The sequence below is a fragment of the Oncorhynchus mykiss genome, chromosome 1 (assembly GCF_057628025.1).
Source record: "Oncorhynchus mykiss isolate SJ-2025 chromosome 1, ASM5762802v1, whole genome shotgun sequence".
In the NCBI taxonomy this organism is placed as follows: domain Eukaryota; kingdom Metazoa; phylum Chordata; class Actinopteri; order Salmoniformes; family Salmonidae; genus Oncorhynchus; species Oncorhynchus mykiss.
In genome coordinates this window covers 54,929,766-54,953,753 of record NC_143022.1, presented here as the reverse complement: position 1 = coordinate 54,953,753, position 23,988 = coordinate 54,929,766, and the positions used below count along the sequence as shown (strand labels likewise).

Sequence of the window (23,988 nt, the reverse complement as noted above, 5' to 3'; positions counted from 1 at the left end):
GTTTCTGACACTGAGTAGTAACTACTTTGCAAACGTGCAATATGTTGCAAAAATGCTAAATGTACCATATCTCACAAATTTACAAAATGTATGTTACTAAATCTAGCTAGGTGGCTAATGTTAGCTAGCTGGCTAACGTTAGCTAGACTAGGGGTTAGAGGTTAGGGTTATATTTAGGAGTTAGGTTAAAGGTCAGCGTTAGCTAACATGCTAAGTAGTTACAAAGCAGCAAAGAAGTAGTAAGTAGTTAAAAAGTTGCTCATGAGCTAAAATGCTAAGGTCTGTGTTGAGATTCAAACTCGCAAAGGTTGCTAGACGTTTGCGTTATAAAAAGGGTTAAGGTTAGGGTTATGCCTTGATCACACCGACAGCGTCATTGAGCAAAATGGGACGCAGCATCATCTGGATATGTGTGCAACAAAAGTTCAACATTCACCTTCTGCTACCATTTCTGTCAAGCCGTCACGCATACAATTTGATGTGTACAATAAATCTAATGTATGCACCACAGAGAACGCACTGCAACTGCCTTTGCAATGCAATGCTGCAAGGCAAGCGCAGCGCTCCATTGGGGAATTAACATAGTTTGGTGTACCACAATGCAAGAACGCTGTCGGTGTGATCGAGGAATTAGGGGAAAGGGTTATCTAACATGCTAAGTAGTTAGAAAGCAGCAAATAAATAGTTGAAAAGCTGCTAACTAGCTAAAATGCTAAAGTCCCTAATGAGATTCAAACTCGCAACCTTTGGGTTGCTAGACGTACACCTTATACGCCCACACATCCACCCCAACCAACTGCACTACTTGCCTTAAATAACCATGTGTCTTATGTAACCACACCAAACGTAACATATCATGCTAATTTGAGTGTCCCCGGATTTACATTTGCTATACTATGTCTAGTTTATAAGACCAGGCTGAGTCTACTATGCACATTTTCCTTTCGACCAGGGTACAATAAGTGCATTTCACTGAAACTATTACGTAAGTACAATATTTTCCTTTTAATTGTAAGTGGGTCATTGTATGGAAATATACATACAGAAATATTATGCAATACAATGCAAAGGTATAGGGTAGAACTTTTTATTTCAGTAGGTTGAGAATTAATGGTGCAGTGATTCTGGAGTGTAGGAAAATGCATTTGCATGGTTTTGGGGGTTTTTCAAGACAAAGTTGCTTGACCTGCCAAGTACTATTTTGAAAGGACAAATATCCTCCTGAGGAAATATTCCTACAATAAAATCTGAGCAAGTATCATATTCAGAATACATGAAAATAATACTTGTAACCTTTGTATTTCACTAACATCAGTTTTTATAACATTGAGGTGGTGAACTCACTTTTTGTCATTTAGTATTTCAAAATTATGCTAATCAGAGTACAGTAATATGTTTTGTCCATATACCGGTATAATCATTTTTCTGGTGTTCAATTACATGTTGACAGACACGTACTTTTGAGTCACAGCTCAGCAAAACTCATATTTAGCAAAACACCTAAATAAATACAGCTCACCAAACAAACAAAACTAACAAAACAGTAGGGCATCTCCATACAATCAGTTTTGCAAAAATCTTGCCTTGACTTATTCAGTCAACAAGGTTGTTTTTGTCAAGGTTAAGTGAGAAACCAAGTGGGAAGGCTTTTTTTCTAAGGTAATTGTTCAAGCAATGAAAACAATAGGAAAACAATGCATTTTTTATGATGATTCTATTAAAAACCAACCTGCTCCTACTGCAACTGCAGTAGAGAGCGAGGGGGGAAACAGGCTCCAGAGTGTGCAATCACACCCACAACAAATGTAGTCCCGTATACACACACAACAGTGCAGTCAAAGGCACTCTCTTGTGACGTTGGCTCTATCTCAATTTGTCTTTCTGTAATTTTCTGCATCCTCTCACTTCTACTCCTTCTCAACCATATTGGAGGAGAAGGTCTCAGGTCCCCCCTCCGTGGATCCTCTTCTCCAATTATTTTTGAGGCAAAGAGAAAGGATGCAAGGAATTGACGAAAGTGCTGCGTATCACTCCGCCTTCTTTACTGCATATTACTACGTCTTTTTCTTCTTCAGCTTTTCACTTCCTCTTAACGCCGTGCAGATGCTAGTCCAGACCTCCGTGTAGATCAGGGTGCCCAGGAAGACGACTCCAGTGCCCACCCAGTGCCAGGCGGTGAAGGGATTCTTGAAGAAGAGGATGGAGATGATGAGGCTGATGAACTTCCTCAGAGTCACCACCAGGGTTACGGTGAGAGAGGCACACTCTGTGGTCAGGATGAAGACACCGCGGATGCACACGTATCTGAGGAGGGTGAAGGACTGGTAGAGGATGATGGTATATGTTTCATAAAAACTGGTCTAAAATGTGTGTGTGTATGTGAGTGAGAGAGAGAGTGTGTTTGCATTGCAATTTGTAAGGTGAATGTGCATTGTCTTGTAGTATACAGAGACGTCAGTAACAGTGTGTTTGTTAGCAGCGTTGTAAAAAAGATCTGGATTAGTCTAATTTGTTTCCAATGGGATGAATTCCCCTCCAAGCATGCCAATTTGTGTTCAGTGACTACTCATACAGTGTTTACTGTGAAAGTGAGATTTTACAGGAGCTGAAAGAAAAACAACTTCCAATCCTTACCGTCGCGGCAGGCAGGTAGTCGCTGGTTCGAATACCCGAGCCGACAAGGTGAAAAATCGGTCAATGTGCCCTTAAGCAAGGCAATTAACCCTACTTTGCTCCAGGGGTGCCGTACTACTATGGCTGACCCTGTAAAACAACACATTTCTCTGCATCTATCCTGTGTATGTGACTGTAACGGATGTGAAACGGCTAGCTTAGTTAGCGTGGGCGCTAAATAGCGTTTCAATCAGTGACGTCACTTGCTCTGAGACCTTGAAGTAGTAGTTCCCCTTGCTCTGCAAGGGCCGCGGCTTTTGTGGAGCGATGGGTAACGATGCTTCGAGGGTGACTGTTGATGTGTGCAGAAGGTCCCTAGTTCGCGCGAGGGGACGGTCTAAAATTATACTGTTACATGACAATAAAACATGATTAAAATGTTTTATTTGTGTGTAGTGACTACACACAAATACAGTATTCACTGTGAAAGTATTGTAAAGGATACTGTGTAATGACGTTCAGCAGTAGGTACAGCCACAACACCGGCACAGCCTGGCCAATCACAGGAACCTCTACAGGAGCTGGAAGACAAATGTAAATTAGGCTACAGCCAAACTCTGGACAATGTGAATTCAACATAACATTCATAACATCAGTGAGCAAAGACTAGCCTGGTCCTAGATCTGTTTGGGCTGTCTTGCTAACTCCTATGGTTATTGTCAAGACAGCCCAAACAGATCTGGAACCAGGTTAAGCAAAGACACCAACAGACATAACTATATTGAGGTTAGTGAAGCAATTTCCCATTAATCCTTCAACTGGGATTTCTGAAAAACCTGGAAACTTTGCAACTCTAATCAATGAGGAGGATACTTTGACATGTTTTCATACAAAACTTTCCTACAAGACTGTATTTAACTCACTGCTTTGACTGAAGAGGACACAGTGGTTGTAAATGTCTGAGGACAGAAGCAGGAACCCAGGCAGAGGCAAGCAGTGCTGAGAGAGCAATGACACATATTACAACTGCAGAGAAGATACATATATAGAGTAAAGTATACATATAAAACACCCTATTATCAATGCACACAACACTGAAAATGCAGACACTTGGTTTGCACCAAATATAGATCAACAATTGTAGGGTGGCGCATTACGTTTGGTGAGAAAAGCAAAGCTTAAATATCCCCATTGTCAGGGGATAAATTACAATTACTTTTGTGAGTTACTTTGCCTTTCAAGTATACAACACCTGACAGGTTTGGAATGCATACAGGAGTTTTGGGGTTGACACGTACATTATAGAAGAGAGCCTCCTTGGAGTGTTTGCCATACTGCTTGTATAGGGTCTCCTGGAAAATGCCCATTCTCGCAGACATGAGCAGTGCAAAGGTCAACATGGCGATACCTATGAGAACAACGACAAACCCAGAAAATCAGTTATATCATGATTGAGAAACTGATACTTTAACCATACAGGGAGAGAGAGACAGTTGTCGGTTGTTGGTCTGTACAGTAGGGGGCGTTTGTTTTTTCTACATGTAGAATCGGTTTGCAAAATGACTGCCAGCTCTCTGTTCAGAGGTGCTAAGTACTCTCGGCTGGCAGACACTACAATCCTACCGGTGTGTCCGTGCCTTAAGCTTGTATTAATGATTGCATTAATCATTGCCAGGTTAAAATGGGAATGGGGTAGATTATGCACTAAGGACTTGCAAGTCCTGTAATTTCCTATAAATATGTATGCAGGGTTTGTGTGATAGTCAGAGTTGTGTGCTCTTATTTCAATCCATTGTCCACCCTTTGTCAACAACAGTAACAATCTGTGTCCAGTTCTCAGATAAAGGTAGTCCCAACTAGTCGAGGCAAGGTAAAGATCTTGTTATCAAAAAATGCAAGTCATTCTGGAACAAAGAAATCTGGCTGAGAAGACTCCATGTAAAAGTTAATGTAAGACCTACCTATCAGCCAGTGCAGGAAGGCATATACACCTTGATCATCTGAGCCCTTAGTACCTACATTCTGAAAAGTGGAAAACAGAGGTCACTAAATAGCAGGAAATGTAACCGCACAAAAACTTACTGAATATTTCCCTGTACAATATGAACAAATATGTACTGACTACTGTATATGTATAACATATTGTAGTAGCTGTAACAAATGTGTAACAACTGAGCTACTAGACATTGCAGCTGCAAATGGAAACAAAGTGTGTGGTTGAACAGAAACATGTTAATATTATGAAGAGCTCACCACTTGTTTGGCGGACATGATGGTGCATATGAAGATGCCCAGAGACACCATCGCTACGGAGAGATATTTACTCATTGAATACCTGCAGGGAAAAGATGCTGTACATAGTTTCAGAACCTCCTTATAACTAGACCAGGCCAGACATTTTAGGCATTTCAACAGCAGCCATCATGATCATGCAAAATAGTGACAAAAGGCAGCAATACATTCCTCTGATGCTATAGCTCATGCTGCAGAAAGGCAAAGGTAGCCTATTCATTTGGCTAACAAATTAGTAACATCTCTAGAGTAACAGTAACATGTTAACATGGTAAGGGTTTGTAAGACAGCCTAGTAAAGAGAAGTTATGCGGGGGATACCTTTTCTTCAGAATTATTATACCCAGGATCATATTAGCTATTAACGATCCCTGTGAAGATATAAGCACAACACAAGGCATTTGTCAATCAAGAAGGGATATTATTAGATGTTGGTAATAAGTGGTACTAAAAGCATCAGATGTTGAGTTAAGAGCCATCAGAACATTTATAACGGTATACTTACAGATCTGAAGATCATGTGCAGAGGCATAGCGATGTTGAAGTTGAGAGCATAGTTGTTGATCACACTGACTGTGAAGAACATGGTCACCATGATTACATAGTTGCTATTAAGAAGAAATAAACACAAAGGTTGAAATGAAAACTGTGCTTCTCATCCCTGACAGGACAGGGAGAAAGACGGACAGACAGACAGACAAGCAGACAGACAGCTCAATAATTCCATCATTGTAGCTACATTCTCATACATTAGGCCAGGTGTTCCCAAAAATGGTCAGCATTGGGGAATATCCTGTGCCCCCCCCCACCCCCATGCTCACGCCTCGTCTATTTCTATAGGCACAAGCACTGTTCATGACACAAACTGTTCACATCCCTCTTTTGCAGGTTTAAGCTTATTTCCTGCAATTCTACACATTTTGTCAAGGTGGTGCAAAGAAAATTGTGCAGTTTTAAAGCAAATGTTCTTGCAATTCTACACATTTTTCCATGTCTAATGTGTATTCATGTGATATTTGAGTGACTAAAAAATTACAACAATATCTATGGGCTAAAAAAACTAAAAAAACATTAGCTGATATGGGCTAGTTGATCTGAACATGTCTGACAAGTTATAAATAGCTCTCCAACAGTGGCGGTCAGTGCCATTTATTAGGAGGTAGGCCGATTTTTATTTTCATGAGCATTCCATTATTTCTATTACAGCATGTTGGATGACTGTCATTCATGTTCCATTTACCCAGTTCAACGTAACATCAATAGGTTTAGGCTACTACATGTTACTAAAATTTTCCCATCATGAGTTTGCTACAACGAGTATAACCGATGTGAAATGGCTAACTAGTTAGCGGGGTGCGCACTAATGGCGTTTCAATCGATGACGTCATTCGCTCTGAGACCTTGAAGTAGTTGTTCCCCTTGCTCTGCAAGGGCCATGGCTTTTGTGGAGCGATGGGTAACGATGTTTCGAGCGTGGCTGTTGTCTATGTGTGCAGAGGGTCCCTGGCTCGAGCCCAGGTAGGGGCAAGGAGAGGGACGGAAGCTATACTGTTACACTAGTCTATGAATGAAAGTTTACGAAGTAGGTGCACACAGGTCGAGAGAAAAGTTCTCCAAGGTATGCAAAGACTAACATGACAAGAGGAACTGATGATGTATTTCGAAATTGCACCTTGTCCATTTTACTATTACAACTTTCAAGAATAAATGTAATGCCGGACTGAGTTCCTTTAAAAAGGAGGGGGACCGCCGACCCCAGGTAGCCTGGCGGGTAGGAGTGTGGGGCCAGTAACCGAAAGGTTGCTGGATCGAATCCCAGAGCTGACAAGGTAGAAATCTGTCATTCTGCCCCTGAGCAAGGCAGTCAAGCCACTGTTCACTGGGCGCCGGAGACATAGATCAAGGCAGCCCCCCACACTTCTCTGATTCAGAGGGGTTGGATTAATGCGGAAGACACATTTCAGTTGAAAGCATTTAGTTGTAGAACTAACTAGGTGTCCCCCACAGTTTGGGAACCACTGCATTAGGTTACCTACCTCATAGGGATGGCTGGTTTCTTTCTTCCAAAGTTCGTCTCGAAGATGAACCCCTCCAATGCAATGAAGGCAAATTGAGCAAAGGTCACAATGTTGCCACATCCTGGGAACTCTCTGGGAGTAGGAAAAATATATAAAAGTGTACATGAATATCGTTAATTATTAGGAAATATGCTAGCCTAAATATTAGATTATTGGATATTAAGCATTGCAGCATCTTAGCTAGGCCTATATAAACTTGTTCTTTACAGAATGCATAACATTTCTAAAGATGTAGCTAACCTCATTCAACCAAGCTAGTAGCCTAGTTGTCAATAGTTAGTTGAGGAGTTCAGAGTTGATCACTGACCTTACAAGCGTTTCCAGAAACACAACATTGCTGCAGCACCCAACAAAAACAAGAAGTACTGCAAAAATGGTACTCATGTTTGCAGTTATTGGGAGAAAATAGCCTACGAGTATTCCTAACGAGGACATTGTGTAAACACGGAGGTTTTCTGTTCTAATTATGTTCTAATTATGTATATTTTTTAAACTAATCGAGTATTTTCTTGAACACGTCACCGGCTGCACTCTTCCGGATTGCCTACGCATGGATGTTGTAGTAGCTATATTTTTCAAGCAGAGAACCACATTTCCCATAAAGATGGCGATGTAACGTTAAAATAAATCACAGTTGTATTGAGTCCAGGCAGAATTGTGTTGGGGTTAAGGATACATAGTAGCAAAATACATATCCACAACAGAGAGGAAGAGGCAAAGCGAGAGGGTTCACTCTCGACAAAATGTGTCCAAAATAAACCAAATGTGTTTATATGGGCTTATCTGGGACCTTGTCGCCTGCCTTCCCATCTTTGGGACAACGACTTAACGAATTGTTAGGGCGGAGACATGGGCATCTCGTCATTATATACAGATCTCTGTTCACAAATAGCAACACACACACACACACACATCCCCCCATATCTTGACTTTTTAATCACAACTAAATCTCTACGCAGCACCGCGCAGAACTGTTTCCCGTGAACGTGTCATTTGAGCGTGAATGCATGAATCACGAAGAAGACGTGGCGCCAGCTTTTCCTCTGCTTCAACAAGCTACCGCTATCTAACGATTATTGAATGAGCACAAGTGATTTTCCAATCGCTACCCTTCCCGACAAAAATGATTTCTCTAACAGATTCACAGAGTAAGACCTTTGAATTTATAAATGACATGTTTAAAGCGTTGTTGTATCTTCTCTTTGTGAGCAGTCCTTCAAGCTAGCCAGGTTGAATGAATGGGATCAGTTGGGCCCATCGCCCTGTTTTATGAACGACCTATTATGAACTTATTTCACTGCTAGTTAAATCATGGGCGATAGCTAGTTACCTACCTACTCCTGCTCATAAAGTAACGGATGGGCAGACAAGAAAGAGTATATGGATGGATGCTTTAGGTGACAATCAATGTCAATGGAAACAATGTATGTAGTTAGACTTTAATGTATAACATGTAAATAACATGATTAAGTCTACCTCTGATAAGCTTCACAGTTAAGCATAAAAAACAATCAAGCAACCTAGAAAAGTGCTAAAAATAGCCCGTATTAACATATGTAGCCTAAGAAACAAGGTCCATGAAGGCAATAACTTGCAGATGACATTCATATTCTGACTATCTCTGAAACTCACTTAGGTTATACCTTTGATACAGTGGTAGCAATACATGGTTATAACATCTACCGAAAAGACAGAAATGCCAACGGAGGCAGTGTTGCAGTCTATATTCAGAACCACATTCCTGTAAAGCTTAGAGATGATCTAATGTTAAATAATGTTGAAGTAATATGGCTACAGGTTCATCTGCATCACCTAAAACCCATTCTGGCGGGAAGCTGCTATAGACCACCAAGTGCTAACAGTCAGTATCTGGATAATATGTGTGAATTGCTTGATAATGTAGGTGATATCAACAGAGAGGTATATTTTCTGGCAGATTAAAATATTGACTGGCTTTCATCAAGCTGCCCACACAGGAAAAAACTTTGAACTGTAACCAGTACCTGCAACCAGGATCAGGTTGTCAGTCAAACTACCAGGGTAGTTACAAACAGCACAGGAATTAAATCATCAACATGTATTGATCACATTTTTACTAACACTGCAAATATTTGCTTTAAAGCAGTATCCAAATCCATAGGATGTGGTAATCGCAATAGGAAAACCAAAGTTTCATAGGCTGGCCCTAATATAGTGTATAAGAGGGCATACAAGAAGTTTTGTAGTGATTCATATGTTGATGATGTAAAGAATGTTTGCTGGTGTGTGGTGTGTAATGAGGAGCAACCAGACGCTGCACTTGATGCATTTATGAAACGACTTATTCCAAATACTAATAAGCACGTACCCATTAAGAAAATGACTGTAAAATCTGTTAAATCACCTTGGATTGATGAGTAATTGAAAAATTGTATGGATGAGGCAAAGGAATGGCAATTAAGTCTGGCAGCCCAACTGATTGGCAAACGTACTGCAAATGAAGAAATCATGTGACTAAACTAAATAAAAATAAACTACACTATGAAACAAAGATAAATTATATAAAGAATGATAGCAAAAGCTTTGGGGCACCTTAAATTAAATTGAGGGAAAAAAAGCCAACTCGGCTCCTTCATTTATTGAATCAGATAGTTCATTCATCACAAAGCCCACTGATATTGCAAACTACTTTAGTGACTTTATCATTGGCAAGATAATAACATTTAGGGATGACATGCCAGCAACAAACGCTGACACTACACATCCAAGTATATCGGACCAAATTATGAAAGACAAGAATTGTACTTTTGAATTCCGTGAAGTCAGTGTGGAAGAGGTGAAAAAATGATTGTTGTTTATCAACAATGACAAGCCACCAGGGTCTGACAATCTAGATTGAAAATTACTGAGGATAATAGCAGATGATATTGTCGCTCCTATTTGCCACATATTAAATGTATTCCTACTAGAGAGCGTGTTCCCTCAGGCCTGGAGGGAAGCTAAAGTCATTCCGCTACCCAAGAATAGTAAAGCCCCCTTTACTGGCTCAAATAGCCGACAAATCAGCCTGTTGCCAGCATTTAGTAAACTTCTGGGAAAAATAGTTTGACCAGATACAATGCTATTTTACAGTAAACAAATTGACAACAGAATTTCAGCATGCTTATAGGGAAGGACACTCAACAAGCACAGCACTTACACAAATTACTGATGATTGGCTGAGAGAAATCTATGATAATCGATTGTGGGGGCCGTCTTGTTAGACTTCAGTGCAGCTTTTGACACTATTGATCATAGTCTGCTGCTGGAATAACGTATGTGTTATGGCTTTACACCCCCTGCTATAATGTGGATAAAACGTTACTTGTCCAACAGAACACAGAGGGTGTTCTTTAATGGAAGCCTATCAAATATAATCCAGTTAGAATCAGGAATTCCCAAGGGTAGCTGTTTAGGGCCCTTGATTTTTTCAATTTCTACTAATGACATGCCACTGACTTTGAGTAAAGCCCGAGTGTCTATGAATGCAGATGACTCAACACTATACACGTCAGCTACTACAGCGACTGAATTGACTGCAACACTCAACAAAGAGCTGCAGTTAGTTTCAGAGTGGGTGGCAAGGAATAAGTTAGCCCTAAATATTTCTACAACTAAAAGCATTGTATTTGGAACAAAACACTCACTAAACCCTAAACCTCAACTAAATCTTGTAATACATCACGTGGAAATTGAGCAAGTTGAGATGACTAAACTGCTTGGAGAAACACTAGATTGTAATCTGTCATGGTCAAAACATATTGATACAGTAGTAGCTAAGATGGGGAGAAGTCTGTCTATAATAAAGCGATGCTCTGCCTTCTTAATAACACTATCAACAAGGCAGGTCCTACAGGGCCTAGTTTTGTCGCACCTTGACTACTGTTCAGTCGTGTGGTCAGGTGCCACAAAAAAGGACTTAGGAATATTGCAATTGGCTCAGAACAGGGCAGCACGGCTGGCCCTTGGATGTACACAGAGAGCTAATATTAATAATACACATGTCAATCTCTCCTGGCTGAAAGTGGAGGAGAGATTGACATCATCACTACTTTTATTTATGAGAGGTATTGCCTTGTTGAATGCACCAAGCTGTCTGTCTAAACTACTGGCACACAGCACAAACACCCATGCATACCCCACAAGACATGCCACAAGAGGTCTCTTCACAGTCCCCAAGTCCAGAACAGACTATGGGAGGCACACAGTACTACATAGAGCCATGACTACATGGAACACTATTCCACATCAAGTAACTGACGCAAGCAGTAAAATTAGATTTAAAAAACACCTTGTCGAAAAGCGGGGACTGTGAAGCAACACAAACATTGGCACAGACACATGCATAAACACACATACGATAGATAACATGCGCACTATACATACACATAGATTTAGTACTGTAGATTTGTGGTAGTGGTGTAGGGGCCTGAGGGCACACAGTGTGTTGTGAAATCTGTGAATGTATTGTAATGTTTTAAAATTGTATAAACTGCCTCAATTTAGCTGGACCGCAGGAAGAGTAGCTGCTGCTTTGGCAGCAGCTAATGGGGATCCATAATAAATAAAAATGTATTGACTTCTAATTTTGGCTCCACAGAAATCGGGATGGGGTTGACAGGCTTTGGCGTGTTCTTCCTCTTCTTTGGGATGATCCTGTTTTTTGACAAAGCTCTTCTTGCCATTGGAAATGTGAGTTATAGCCTACTACATGATCATAATGTTTGCGATAGATGCCCTGCTACATGTATGTGCACCTCCTTTTTTCACGAGAATGATCCCAAATGTACCCCTTATCGGCTGTTTACGTTTTACTCATTTAGCAGACGCCCTTCTCCAGAGCGATTTATGTGGCTGCATACTTTTTCATATTTTTTTTCCCCCTCAAACTGGTCCTCCGTGGGAATTGAACCCACAACCCTGCCGTTGCAAGCGCCATGCCCTACGGGACGGGCGTTTACACTATAAAAGCAGCCAAACCCTAACGACGCTGGGAGAATTGTGCGCCGCCCTATGGGACCAATCACGTCTGGTTGTGATAGACTGGAATCGAACCAGGGTCTGTAGTGACGCCTCTAGCACTGAGATGCAGTGCCTTAGAGTGCTGCGCCACTCAAATCAAATGTTATTTGTCACATGTGCCAAATAGAGTGAAATGCTTACTTTACATGCCCTTAACCAACAATGCAGTTTTAAGAAAATACTTTTTTTTGTAAGACATAAGAATAACAAATCATTAAAGAGCAGCAGTAAATAACAAAAGCGGGGCTATATACAGGGGGTACCGGTACAGAGTCAATGTGCGGGGGCACCGGTGTCGAGGTAATATGTACATGTAGGTAGAGTTTTTAAAGTGACTTATGCATAGTTAATAACAGAAAGTTGCAGCAGCTTAGAAGAGAGGGGGGTGTAATGCAAATAGTCTTGGTAGCCATTTGATTAGATGTTCGGGAGTCATGGCTTGGGGGTAGAAGCTCTTTAGAAGCCTCTTGGACCTAGACTTGGTGCTCCGGTACCTCTTGCCATGCGGTAGCAGAGAGAACAGTCTATGATTAGTGTGGCTGGAGTCTTTGACAATTCCAATCCCTACTCGGGATCCCCAGTATGGGTTGGAAGCTATGGTGAGCTTCGATTGGTCACTTGAGTTGTGATATCGTGGAGGATTTTTATTTTATTTCACCTTTATTTAACCAGGTAGGCCAGTTGAGAACAAGTTCTCATTTACAACTGCGACCTGGTCAAGATAAAGCAAAGCAGTGCAACAAAATCAAACAACACAGAGTTACACATAAACAAACGTACAGTCAATAACACAATAGAAAATAAATATACAAATCTATGTACAGCGTGTGTAAATGTAGAAGAGTAGGGAGGTAGGCAATAAATAGGCCATAGAGATGAAATAATTACAATTTAGCATTAACACTGGAGTGATATATGTGCAGATGATGATGTGCAAGTAGAGATACTGGGGTGCAAAAGAGTAAGAGGGTAAGTAATAATATGGGGATGAGGTAGTTGGGTGTGCTATTTACAGATTGACTGTGTACAGGTACAGTGATCAGTAAGCTGCTGTAAATGACATCGCCGAAGTCAAGGATCGGTAGGATAGTCAGTTTTACGAGGGTATGTTTGGCAGCATGAGTGAAGGATGCTTTGTTGCGAAATAGGAAGAAGCCTATTCTAGATTTCATTTTGGATTGGAGACGCTTAATGTAAGTCTGGAAGGAGAGTTTACAGTCTAACCAGACACCTAGGTATTTGTAATTGTCCACATGTTCTCGGTCAGAACCGTCCAGAGTAGTGATGCTAGTCGGGCTGGAGGGTGCAGGCAGCAATCGGTTGAAGAGCATGCACTTAGTTTTACTAGCAATTCAAATCAGTTGGAGGCCATGGAAGGAGAGTTGTATGGCGTTGAATCTTGTTTGGAGGTTTGTTAGCAGTGTCCAAAGAAGGGCCAGATGTATGCAGAAGGGTGTCGTCTGCGTAGAGGTGGATCAGAGAATCACCTGCAGCAAGAGCGCCATCATTGATATATACAGAGAAAATAGTCGGCCTGAGAATTGAACCCTGTAGCAGCCCCATAGAGACTGCCAGAGGTCCGGAAAACAGGCCCTCCGATTTGACACACTGAACTCTATCTGAGAAGTAGTTGGTGAACCAGGCGAGGCAGTAATTTGAGAAGCCAATGCTATTGAATGCAATGATTGACAGAGTCGAAAGCCTTGGCCAGGTCGATGAAAATGGCTGCACAGTACTGTCTTTTATCGATGATATCATTAGGGACCTTGAGCGTGGCTGAGGTGCACCCATGACCAGCTCGGAAACCAGATTGCATAGCGGAGAAGGTATGGTGGGATTCGAAATGGTCGGTGATCTGTTTGTTAACTTGGCTTTCGAAGATTTTAGAAAGGCAGGGCAGGATGGATATAGGTTTATAACAGTTTGGATCTAGAGTGTCTCCCCCTTTGAAGAGGGGTATCTCAGACAATATGAAAGAGAGGTTGAATAGGCTAGTAAAAGGGATAGCAACAATTTCGGCTGATAATTTTAGAAAGAGAGGGTCCAGATTGTCTAGCCCAGCTGATTTGTAGGGATCCAGATTTTGCAGCTCTCTCAGAACATCAGCTGTCTGGATTTGGGTGAAGGAGAAGTGGGGGTGGGGGGTGCTGCAAGTTGCTACAGGGGGTGCTGAGATGTTGGCTGGAGTAGGGGTAACCAGGTGGAAAGCATGGCCAGCCGTAGAAAAATGCTTATTGAAATTATCGATTATCGTAGATTTATCGGTGGTGACAGTGTTTCCTATCCTCAGTGCAGTGGACAGCTGGGAGGAGGTGCTCTTATTCTCCATGGACTTTACAGTGTCCCAAAACATTTTGGAATGAGTGCTACAGGAAGCAATTTTCTGTTTGAAAAAGCTAGCCTTAGCTTAGCTTTCCTAACTGACTAATTATATTGGTTCCTGACTTTGTTGCATATCGAGGGGGCTTTTCGATGCTAATGCAGAATGCCACAGAATGTTTTTGTGCTGGTCAAGGGCAGTCAAGTCTGGGGTGAACCAAGGGCTATATCTGTTCTTAGTTCTAAATTTTTTGAAAGGGGCATGCTTATTTAATATGGTGAGGAAATTACTTTTAAAGAACGACCAGGCATCCTCAACTGATGCGATGAGGTCAATATCCTTCCAGGATACCCGGGTCAGGTCGATTAGAAAGGTCTGCTCGCTGAAGTGTTTCAGGGAGCGTTTGACAGTGATGAGGGGTGGTCGTTTGACCGTGGAACCATTACGCATGCAGGCAATGAGTCAGTGATCACTGAGATCCTGGTTGAAGACAGCAGAGGTGTATTTAGAGGGCAAGTTGGTCAGGATGATATCTAAGAGGGTGCCCATGGTTACGGATGTATGGTAGTACCTGGTAGGTTCCTTGATAATTTGTGTGAGATTGAGGGCAACTAGCTTAGATTGTAGGATGGCCGGGGTGTTAAGCATGTTCCAGTTTAGGTCACCTAACACTACGAACTCTGAAGATAGATAGGGGGCGGTCAATTCACATTTGGTGTCCCAGGCACAACTGGGGACAACTGCCGCTATAACAAGCGGCAACGGTGAGAGACTTGTTAATGGAAAGGTGGATTTTTAAAAGTAGAAGCTCAAATTGTTTGTGCACAGACCTGGATAGTATGACAGAACTCTGCATGCTACCTCTGCAGTAAATTGCAACTACGCCCTTTCTGGCTGTTCTATCTTGACGGAAAATGTTATAGTTAGGGATGGACATTTCTTCCTAAACTAGGATTCAGACATGGCTAGGACATCCGGGTTGGCGGAGTGTGCTAAAGCAGTGAATAAAGCAAACTTAGGGAGGAGGCTTCTAATGTTAACATGCATGAAACCAAGGCTTTTACGGTAACAGAAGTCAACAAATGAGAGCGCCTGGGGAATGGGAGTGATGCTGGGGGCTGCAGGGCCTGGGCTAACCTCTACATCACCAGAGGAACAAAGGAGGAGTATGATAAGAGTACAGCTAAAGGCTAAAAGAACTGGTCGTCTAGTGCGTTTGGAACAGAGAGTAAAAGGAGCAGATTTCTTGGCGCGGAATAATAGATTCAAAGCATAATGTACAGACAAGGGTATGGTAGGATGTGAGTACAGTGGAGGTAAACCTAGGCATTGAGTGGCGATGAGAGAGGTTTTGTCTCTCGAGGCACCATTTAAGCCAGGTGAGGTAACCGCATGTGTGGGGGGTGGAACAAAATGGCATATTGAGCAGGGCTGGAGGCTCTACAGTGAAATAAGACAAAAATCACTAACCAAAACAGCAATAGACAAGGCATATTGACATTAGGGATAGCAGTCCGATATGCTCTGGGTTGATATCGCGCTGTGCAGACTGGTAGGAATTGGCCAGGCTGAGGCTGGCTGATGTCCGAGTTAACGGTGATGACCGCTAGCAGTGGTTAACTGACTACTAGCTAGTTAGCTGGCTAGCTTCTGAAGTGGGTTCTGGTTCAAAAGTAGGAAAAATAGCAGATCCATACCACATTGGGTGAGGTGGGTTGCAGGAGAGTATGTTCAGTCCGTAGTTGGAAATGAAAAATATGTACAAATTATATACAAAGAATACGATATAGATGAGACATTTTCAGCTGCCCCTTTAAGGTTACTGTGGTAACGGGGCCATTCCAGTCATCACGTGCAGTGCCTGTGAGAATCTGAGGGACGGGACAAGTTAAAGCGGATCACTTTTGGTCAAGTAATTGACACCACCTTTCAGAGTGTGTTGCATTATGGTTATAAAAATTGTCCGGCTTGCGACTACATGTCGACTCCATGAACTTTACAAAAATCATGAAGTTGCTTCTCACCAACGGCACCATGCAGCAGCCATCACCTGCATTGTGTGGGGCACAATTTGCCTAAATGCATTATGGTGCGTTTGTTTGACTCACGTGAGTGTGGCAAAATACATGACTAAAACAGGAACCAACTTTGTCATATCTTAAAGCTACAGGTGATACAAATGAAAAGTGATATTTGAGACCTTTCTAGTCTAACCAATGAATTATACACACGCTATGATTCCAGTATATTTCTAGGGTATAGAAAAGTTTATTTTGACATTTATACAGACAGACATTGATAAACAATAGCAGCTATGTTGACACTGCCATGTTGATCTGAGCTTAGCCTAACTACATTGTCCGACTTTCGGCTGTGGCAGATGCACCTCCCCTGATTTCACTTCTTGACTTTCGTCTACAGTGGGTTGCTTTCGCCTTACCACTCAAATGAGCCCACACTCTTTTCACGCCACTTTGATTACAAAGGGATTTTCATAGCCGGTTAGGAGAGCATTTTCCCTAACCTTAACCTCAGTCTCCTAACCTGCTATGTCAATTATCCTAATCTGCTACATAAATTCTCCTAACCTGCTATGTTAATTATCCTAATCTGCTACATAAATTCTCATAATCTGCTATGAAAAAGGGGCGTGAAATTAGCGTTTCCCGAGAATCTGACTAGTAGCCGAGGACGTTTCTTCTTCGCTAGCACTAGAAGCAAACTCAAACATTTAAAAAACTAGTATGTAAAGAAAATGTAAATAGCCAAGAAACAAGAGGACAAAGTATCACTTTAGTAAGCTTTTGAGTAAATTAGACCCATTTTATGCCTGTGCGCATTTCTTCTAAAAACAAATCTTTCAGCACTTTACTCACAGTGCGCACGGCCCCTCAGCCAGGCAGTGTTGCTGTGCGAGGTGAGATATAACGTTACGATTCATAGTTCTTTGTGCAAATACCATATAATAAAACAAAATGGCAAAAATACTTTGAAAACAGCTACTGCAGCATTTATTTTTCTACAGTATAAATCACAACTCGCATGTGCTCATATTTGACTTTTGAATATTCTTATGAAATGCTCACACTATAGATCCCTTAGTGTGACCACCTGCCAATGTGGCTGGTGAATTAGATATTCTACCTGCTAATGACAAAATCTGTTCATTTTAGGCCCTGGTTGTGGAGGACTTTGATGATTATCTGTTGTATTGCAGTGCCTACTAAGCTACAGTACTAGTACTATCAGTGTCTCTGAACAGACCACTGTTTTAGGACTTGTCTAGGTGGTACGTGTCCTCCAGTCGTTTACATAGCTAAATTAAGTGAAATGACATACTGTACTGCACTAGCCTTGCATCCAAAATGCTTTCACTACTAAGTTTCACCGTTGAAGTGAAACGGCAGTGAGATGAAGCTAAATCAATTTGGATGCCGCCAGGCTAGTAGTGCAGCATACTGTCATGGGATTCTAAAAATCCTCTAACCTTTATTTCTCACCCCTGTGTTTGTGTGTCAGATATTGTTTGTAGCAGGCCTGTCCTTTGTCATCGGCTTGGAGCGTACCTTCAAATTCTTCTTCCAGAGACACAAATTTAAAGCCACAAGTTTCTTCCTGGGAGGGGTGCTGGTGGTTCTGATTGGCTGGCCTATCATTGGAGTGGTGCTGGAGATCTATGGATTCTTCCTCTTATTCAGGTCAGTTGGGTCTGAGATGGACAGTTAGCCAAACATTTGAACCAACTTATTTTTTGGCCATGTTTTTTTCTTGATTCCCTGTTTCCTCTCTCTCTCATCTCTCAAAACCTCAGAGAAGCAAGAAGAACATTGGAGGAGAAGGAACCTCAGATCTTCTCCAATGCTCTCCTCGCTTCCCTCTAACATTTTGTGACGTAGGTGAGGGAACAGGATTTGAAAAATCAAGAAATACTTTTGAGATTCACCCCAAATGTCACTCTTCTCTTTTCCAGGGGCTTCTTCCCAGTGGCAGTAGGCTTCATCAGGAGGTTGCCTGTCCTCGGGTCCATACTGAACCTCCCAGGGATTAGTGGAGTAAGTATCAAGTTTCATGTGTAATACCATGTGTAATGTGATAAAGTTCATAGAATTACCAAAGTCAGCTGTTTCCGGCTCTTTGCGCCTTGCACCATTGCCCTTTGTCTCTAGGGGCAAGTTTTCTACACACAAATTAAGCCTAGTCCTAAACAACAACAAAAAACACTTTCAATTAAGATTATTAATTGAGCTTGCTTTTTAGTCCAGGACTAAGCTTAATCTGTGTCTGACGAACCACCCTTAAATGACAAAGATTGTGGTTTTCTGATAATACATTTGTATCTTTTTTTCAGTTTGTGGACAAAGTCGGCGAGAGCAACAATATGGTATAACAGTGAACATCTTTGGATTGGAGGATATGAAATGGCTTTACTCTATTTATAATAGTTTATATTGGTGACTTTTCTCTACTGGTCAACTACTGGCCAAGACTACCCCCATGTTAAAGGTCAAAGCTGTGAATCAGAAACCTCTTTCTGTTCAAAGGAAAACAATGTTTCTTTGGGCAGGCATATGAATACAACTGGTATCGTAAAGTTTCCTTTGACGGAAATGGTCTCATAACCTGGTTGCCATCGATGGACAATTGTTACCAAGGGACTACTTTATTTCAAGGCCCAATGGGTGAATTGGGCCCTTTTTGTGTCACTACCCGTTCCTGATCGACTGATTATGATGATTGACGTGACTGAACCAACCACTGGATTGGACATCGCTAAGGAGGAGAAGTCTTGAATCTGTTACAGCAGTCTTTCTTCTAGAATGTTGTTCTGGAATGTTGTCTGTACAGTCAGAGAAGTGTTTTGGTTACCTTGATGAAGAGTTTCTGGAATTTTTGTATGGCTGTTTAGAGTTGTGTTACACCTGGGTACTGTTCAGGAGGATGTAGCTTTACAGAACATTCCGATATTGTGTAGAACAGATATGATTGTCAGATAGTGAATTATGTCAGCTGTATTTACTCCATTTCTATCTGCAATGTTCAGAATGTTTTGCATCATTAAATACTAAGCTGTTGAAGATGAATTGCCCTGTGCGCACAACGGGTCACAAATGGGTACATTCATTTAAGCTAGTCCAGGACACTAGGTGAGTTGAATTTACACAATTTAAACTATTCCTTCCTAAAGTGAAAATGTCCACCCACCTGGGGCACTGGGCGAGCTAAAACGAATGCATCCAATGCTACAGATGTCTCCACAACCCAGATATTGATGGTCTCACAGCAGCTGGGGTTTGTCACTTTCTACTTAATGTATTAAGAGGTCTGTCAGAGAGATGTTTTACTCAAATGTATCTTTTGTAAATACATACTTGAAATAGTGTGTTTTAAAAACAAATGTGCCTGACTATTTTGTTTTTAACACAAAATTCAGATTAAAATTCAGTTGCCCATTATTTTGGTTACCATGACTACAATAAAATATTTGTGACTTAGGAAGAGGGGTCTCAAAGGAACATAGGGGGTTTAAAGTGTGTCAGTCCCCAGATCTCAACCCAATTCAACACTTATGGGAGATTCCGGGGCGGCACCTGAGACAGTTTTCCCCATCATCAAAACACACAATTATGGAATTTCTCGTGGAAGAATAGTGTCGCATCCCCCCAATAGAGTTCCAGACACTTGTAGAATCTATGCTAGCCTCTGGTTTTCAGGGGATTTAGTTTCAGGCTTCCCCCCCCCCCCCCCCCCACCTGGCTACGTTAAGCATTGAAGTGGTTCTGGCGACCCGTGCTGGCTCAAACGCACTATTAAGACACTTGATGGTTCCTTTATTTTGGGAGTTACCTGTAATTTGAAATCGGACATTCAAGGAATTGTCAAGATTTGCAAATTGAACACAGACAACTTGTGAAAACAATCATCCACCTGCCTCAATGCCAATGTATTCATTCTGAGAAAATACGAATAGGAAATAATTATGGGGGGGGGGGGAAATCTAACAAAACATAGGCCACATTGATCAACCGCCCTTAGGTCCACACATTCTCAAACAGAAACGTGTCTTCCTCGTCAAACTAATGATGCCTTCGGGGTCAACTAACAGGCATTCACACCGAGCGAGTAGGAAACATTTTTGGTCTCGTGCACCAGTGTACAGAGCGGTTAGAATACACCCCCGTGATCATTAGGAAGAACACACTGTAATCCATGTATAACACGCATGCTGTGAAAGAGAGCGACCCGGCTCTACGTATTTGCTGACCTAGAGTTGACACACAGGGAACTTAATTACTACACATTGACAAAGTATATGGGGATGAAAAATGGGAAAGGTAGGTTCTGTAGAAGGAAATTAAAGGCAATGGATATACTGTACCTATCCCAAGAGCAGTAATAAAGGATTGTATGAATATCTTCTCTGAACGTTTACAGGTTACAAGCTATACAGAGGCAACATGCATAATGCAACAAACTATTAAGAACAATATATACATGCCACAACTCACTTTGGGCATGCAAACCATCCCACAAGTTCAGAGATATGAGTGAGTCCAGTTGTTGATGGGCAGAGACAGAGATGTTGCTCTGCCACTGCTTGAGGTGGACTGCATGTATTGCATGTATGTAACCTGTATACTCAAGAGGATGGGCAGATGTCCGTCCCCCTAGTAACATCCCTAATAACCTACCAGGACACAGTCACACAGGTCAGTAGCCCCATTTATACCTGGTTCTAACTTGCATAATTTGTCCTGACCTTGTCGACATTCTGATTGTCTACTCCTGTATAGAAATGTGGACACAATAAAGGACACATTGTGATGAGAACATCATGCCCACCTTTCTAAGGTAGTCCAGACGCATGTCTGGATATCTTGCAAGTGTCTACACAGAGAAAGAATTTAAATCCTCATTATTCCACCCCAAAATTGACAGGTGGCACCATTGACTGATTACATCAATATGTCTTACAATAAATACATTGTTTCAAAGGAATAGCTGTGAAATAATTTGCATAAAGGAAGGGACCAGGATATCTGGTCACAATGCAGAAACAGTGGACGGATAACAGACACATTTTAATACCATGTGTAGACACATTTGTGGAAATGTGGGCACAATCCGAATGTAGACAAGATCAGGACAAAGGACCCATGTTAGCACCAGGTACAAACAGGGCTAGAGCGTTTGCAAGGCAGGTTTATGGTACCCCCTAAACTCTAAGGCTCTGGCTGTGGGGGATAGGGAGTAGAGTGGGCAGCTCAGGATTGTGAGGTGCTGAAAACAGTCACCAACCTTCAGAGAATTCGTAACATGCTCTGTTTTCTATGTAATGAAACCCATGAAATCAGATATTTTGACCCGGTGGATGAACTTTGTGTCTTGAGTGATGACAGTTTAAACAGCACCTCGCTGTTAGCGCACGGTGGCTTACATATTTACGCACAAGGTGTGAAGTAATATCCCCATATAATACCCAGTTCATGACTAATGGGGACCAGGGACAGTCAAGACAGTTAATAAGAAGCCATCGACTTGTACAGTCATGGCCAAAAGTTTTGAGAATGACACAAATATTAATTTCCACAAAGTTTGCTGCTTCAGTGTCTTTAGATATTTTTGTCAGATGTTACTATGGAATAATGAAGTATAATTACAAGCATTTCATAAGTGTCAAAGGCTTTTATTGACAATTACATGAAGTTGATGCAAAGAGTCAATATTTGCAGTGTTGACCCTTCTTTTTCAAGACTTTGCAATCCGACCTGGCATGCTGTCAATTAACTTCTGGGCCACATCCTGACTGATGGCATTCCATTCTTGGATAATCAATGCTTGGAGTTTGTCAGAATTTGTGGGGTTTTGTTTGTCCACCCGCCTCTTGAGGATTGACCACAAGTTCTCAATGGGATTAAGGTCTGGTGAGTTTCCTGGCCACGGACCCAAAATATCAATGTTTTGTTCCCCGAGCCACTTATCACTTTTGCCTTATGACAAGGTGCTCCATCATGCTGGAAAAGGCATTGTTCGTCACCAAACTGTTCCTGGATGGTTGGGAGAAGTTGCTCTCGGAGGATGTGTTGCTACCAGCCTTTATTCATGGCTGTGTTCTTAGGCAAAATTGTGAGTGAGTCCACTCCCTTGGCTGAGAAGCAACCCCACACATGAATGGTGTCAGGATGCTTTACTGTTGGCATGACACAGGACTGATGGTAGAGCTCACCTGGTCTTCTCCGGACAAGCTTTTTTCCGGATGCCCCAAACAATCGGAAAGGGGATTCATCAGAGAAAATGACTGTTCCCCAGTCCTCAGCAGTCCAATCACTGTACCTTTTGCAGAATATCAGTCTGTCCCTGATGTTTTTCCTGGAGAGAAGTGGCTTCTTCGCTGCCCTTCTTGACACCAGGCCATCCCCCAAAAGTCTTTGCCTCACTGTGCATGCAGATGCACTCACACCTGCCTGCTGCCATTCCTGAGCAAGCTCTGTACTGGTGGTGCCCCGATCCCGCAGCTGAATCAACTTTAGGAGACGGTTCTGGTGCTTGCTGGACTTTCTTGGGTGCCCTGAAGCCTTCTTCACAACAATTGAACCGCTCTCCTTGAAGTTCCTGATGATCTGATAAATAGTCGATTTAGGTGCAATATCCTTGCCTATGAAGCCCTTTTTGTGCAACGCAATGATGACGGCACGTTTCCTTGCAGGTAACCATGGTTGACAGTGGAAGAACAATGATTCCAAGCACCACCCTCCTTTTGAAGCTTCCAGTCTGTTATTCTAACTCAATCAGCATGACAGAGTGATCTTCAGCCTTGTCCTCGTCAACACTCACACTTGTGTTAACGAGATAATCACTGACATGATGTCAGCTTGTCCTTTTGTGGCAGGGCTGAAATGCAGTGGAAATGTTTTGTTGGGATTCAGTTCATTTGCATGGCAAAGAGGGACTTTGCAATTAATTGCAATTCATCTGATCACTCTTCATAACATTCTGGAGCATACAGTGCCTTGCGAAAGTATTCGGCCCCCTTGAACTTTGCGACCTTTTGCCACATTTCAGGCTTCAAACATAAAGATATAAAACTGTATTTTTTTGTGAAGAATCAACAACAAGTGGGACACAATCATGAAGTGGAACGACATTTATTGGATATTTCAAACTTTTTTAACAAATCAAAAACTGAAAAATTGGGTGTGCAAAATTATACAGACCCTTTACTTTCAGTGCAGCAAACTCTCTCCAGAAGTTCAGTGAGGATCTCTGAATGATCCAATGTTGACCTAAATGACTAATGATGATAAATACAATCCACCTGTGTGTAATCAAGTCTCCGTATAAATGCACCTGCACTGTGATAGTCTCAGAGGTCCGTTAAAAGCGCAGAGAGCATCATGAAGAACAAGGAACACACCAGGCAGGTCCGATATACTGTTGTGAAGAAGTTTAAAGCCGGATTTGGATACAAAAAGATTTCCCAAGCTTTAAACATCCCAAGGAGCACTGTGCAAGCGATAATATTGAAATGGAAAGAGTATCAGACCACTGCAAATCTACCAAGACCTGGCCGTCCCTCTAAACTTTCAGCTCATACAAGGAGAAGACTGATCAGAGATGCAGCCAAGAGGCCCATGATCACTCTGGATGA

General features: G+C 41.9%; 2 protein-coding genes across 6 annotated transcripts; one reads left to right on the top strand and one right to left on the bottom strand.

The window, feature by feature from the left end:
• Nucleotides 1–1,073: 1,073 nt before the first annotated feature.
• LOC110524905 (UDP-xylose and UDP-N-acetylglucosamine transporter) lies at nucleotides 1,074–7,824 on the bottom strand. Of its 3 annotated transcripts, none has more exons than XM_021604872.3 (10): nucleotides 7,290–7,824; nucleotides 6,941–7,054; nucleotides 5,410–5,512; nucleotides 5,226–5,275; nucleotides 4,867–4,948; nucleotides 4,575–4,635; nucleotides 3,912–4,021; nucleotides 3,537–3,612; nucleotides 3,119–3,194; nucleotides 1,074–2,304 (listed from the first exon to the last, which is right to left on the bottom strand). In XM_021604872.3, the coding sequence occupies exons 1-10, from the start codon at nucleotides 7,415–7,417 to the stop codon at nucleotides 2,055–2,057; spliced, it is 1,050 nt and encodes a 349-aa protein (XP_021460547.3). In that variant the 5' UTR covers nucleotides 7,418–7,824; the 3' UTR covers nucleotides 1,074–2,054. The 3 variants fall into 3 exon arrangements, with proteins under 3 accessions (XP_021460547.3, XP_090090263.1, XP_090090267.1); XM_090234137.1 differs by having other exon boundaries at nucleotides 5,410–5,477; nucleotides 7,290–7,741; XM_090234141.1 differs by having other exon boundaries at nucleotides 4,867–4,919; nucleotides 7,290–7,543.
• Nucleotides 7,812–19,795, top strand: LOC110524896 (vesicle transport protein GOT1B). 3 transcript variants are annotated; one of them, XM_021604861.3, is made up of 5 exons: nucleotides 7,812–8,130; nucleotides 11,601–11,692; nucleotides 17,862–18,040; nucleotides 18,313–18,394; nucleotides 18,691–19,795. In XM_021604861.3, exons 1-5 carry the CDS (start codon nucleotides 8,106–8,108, stop codon nucleotides 18,727–18,729), a joined length of 417 nt encoding a protein of 138 aa, XP_021460536.3. In that variant the 5' UTR covers nucleotides 7,812–8,105; the 3' UTR covers nucleotides 18,730–19,795. The 3 variants fall into 3 exon arrangements, 2 of the variants coding, with proteins under 2 accessions (XP_021460536.3, XP_090090278.1); XR_016495925.1 differs by having other exon boundaries at nucleotides 7,909–8,130; nucleotides 18,154–18,394; XM_090234152.1 differs by lacking the exons at nucleotides 7,812–8,130; nucleotides 11,601–11,692 and adding an exon at nucleotides 16,208–16,431.
• The last annotated feature ends 4,193 nt before the right edge of the window (nucleotides 19,796–23,988 follow it).

Bases quoted from the DNA above. Each gene is read 5' to 3' on its own strand.
- LOC110524905 (XM_021604872.3), bottom strand. From the start codon at position 7,417: ATGTCCTCGTTAGGAATACTCGTAGGCTATTTTCTCCCAATAACTGCA. The intron at 5,276-5,409 runs GTAAGTATACCG...ATATCTTCACAG, and splicing joins TGCACATGATCTTCAGATCT to GGATCGTTAATAGCTAATAT. The intron at 2,305-3,118 runs GTATCCTTTACA...CACCCTCCTCAG, and splicing joins CTGCTGAACGTCATTACACA to ATACGTGTGCATCCGCGGTG.
- LOC110524896 (XM_021604861.3), top strand. From the start codon at position 8,106: ATGATTTCTCTAACAGATTCACAGA. The intron at 11,693-17,861 runs GTGAGTTATAGC...TTTGTGTGTCAG, and splicing joins CTCTTCTTGCCATTGGAAAT to ATATTGTTTGTAGCAGGCCT. The intron at 18,395-18,690 runs GTAAGTATCAAG...TCTTTTTTTCAG, and splicing joins ACCTCCCAGGGATTAGTGGA to TTTGTGGACAAAGTCGGCGA.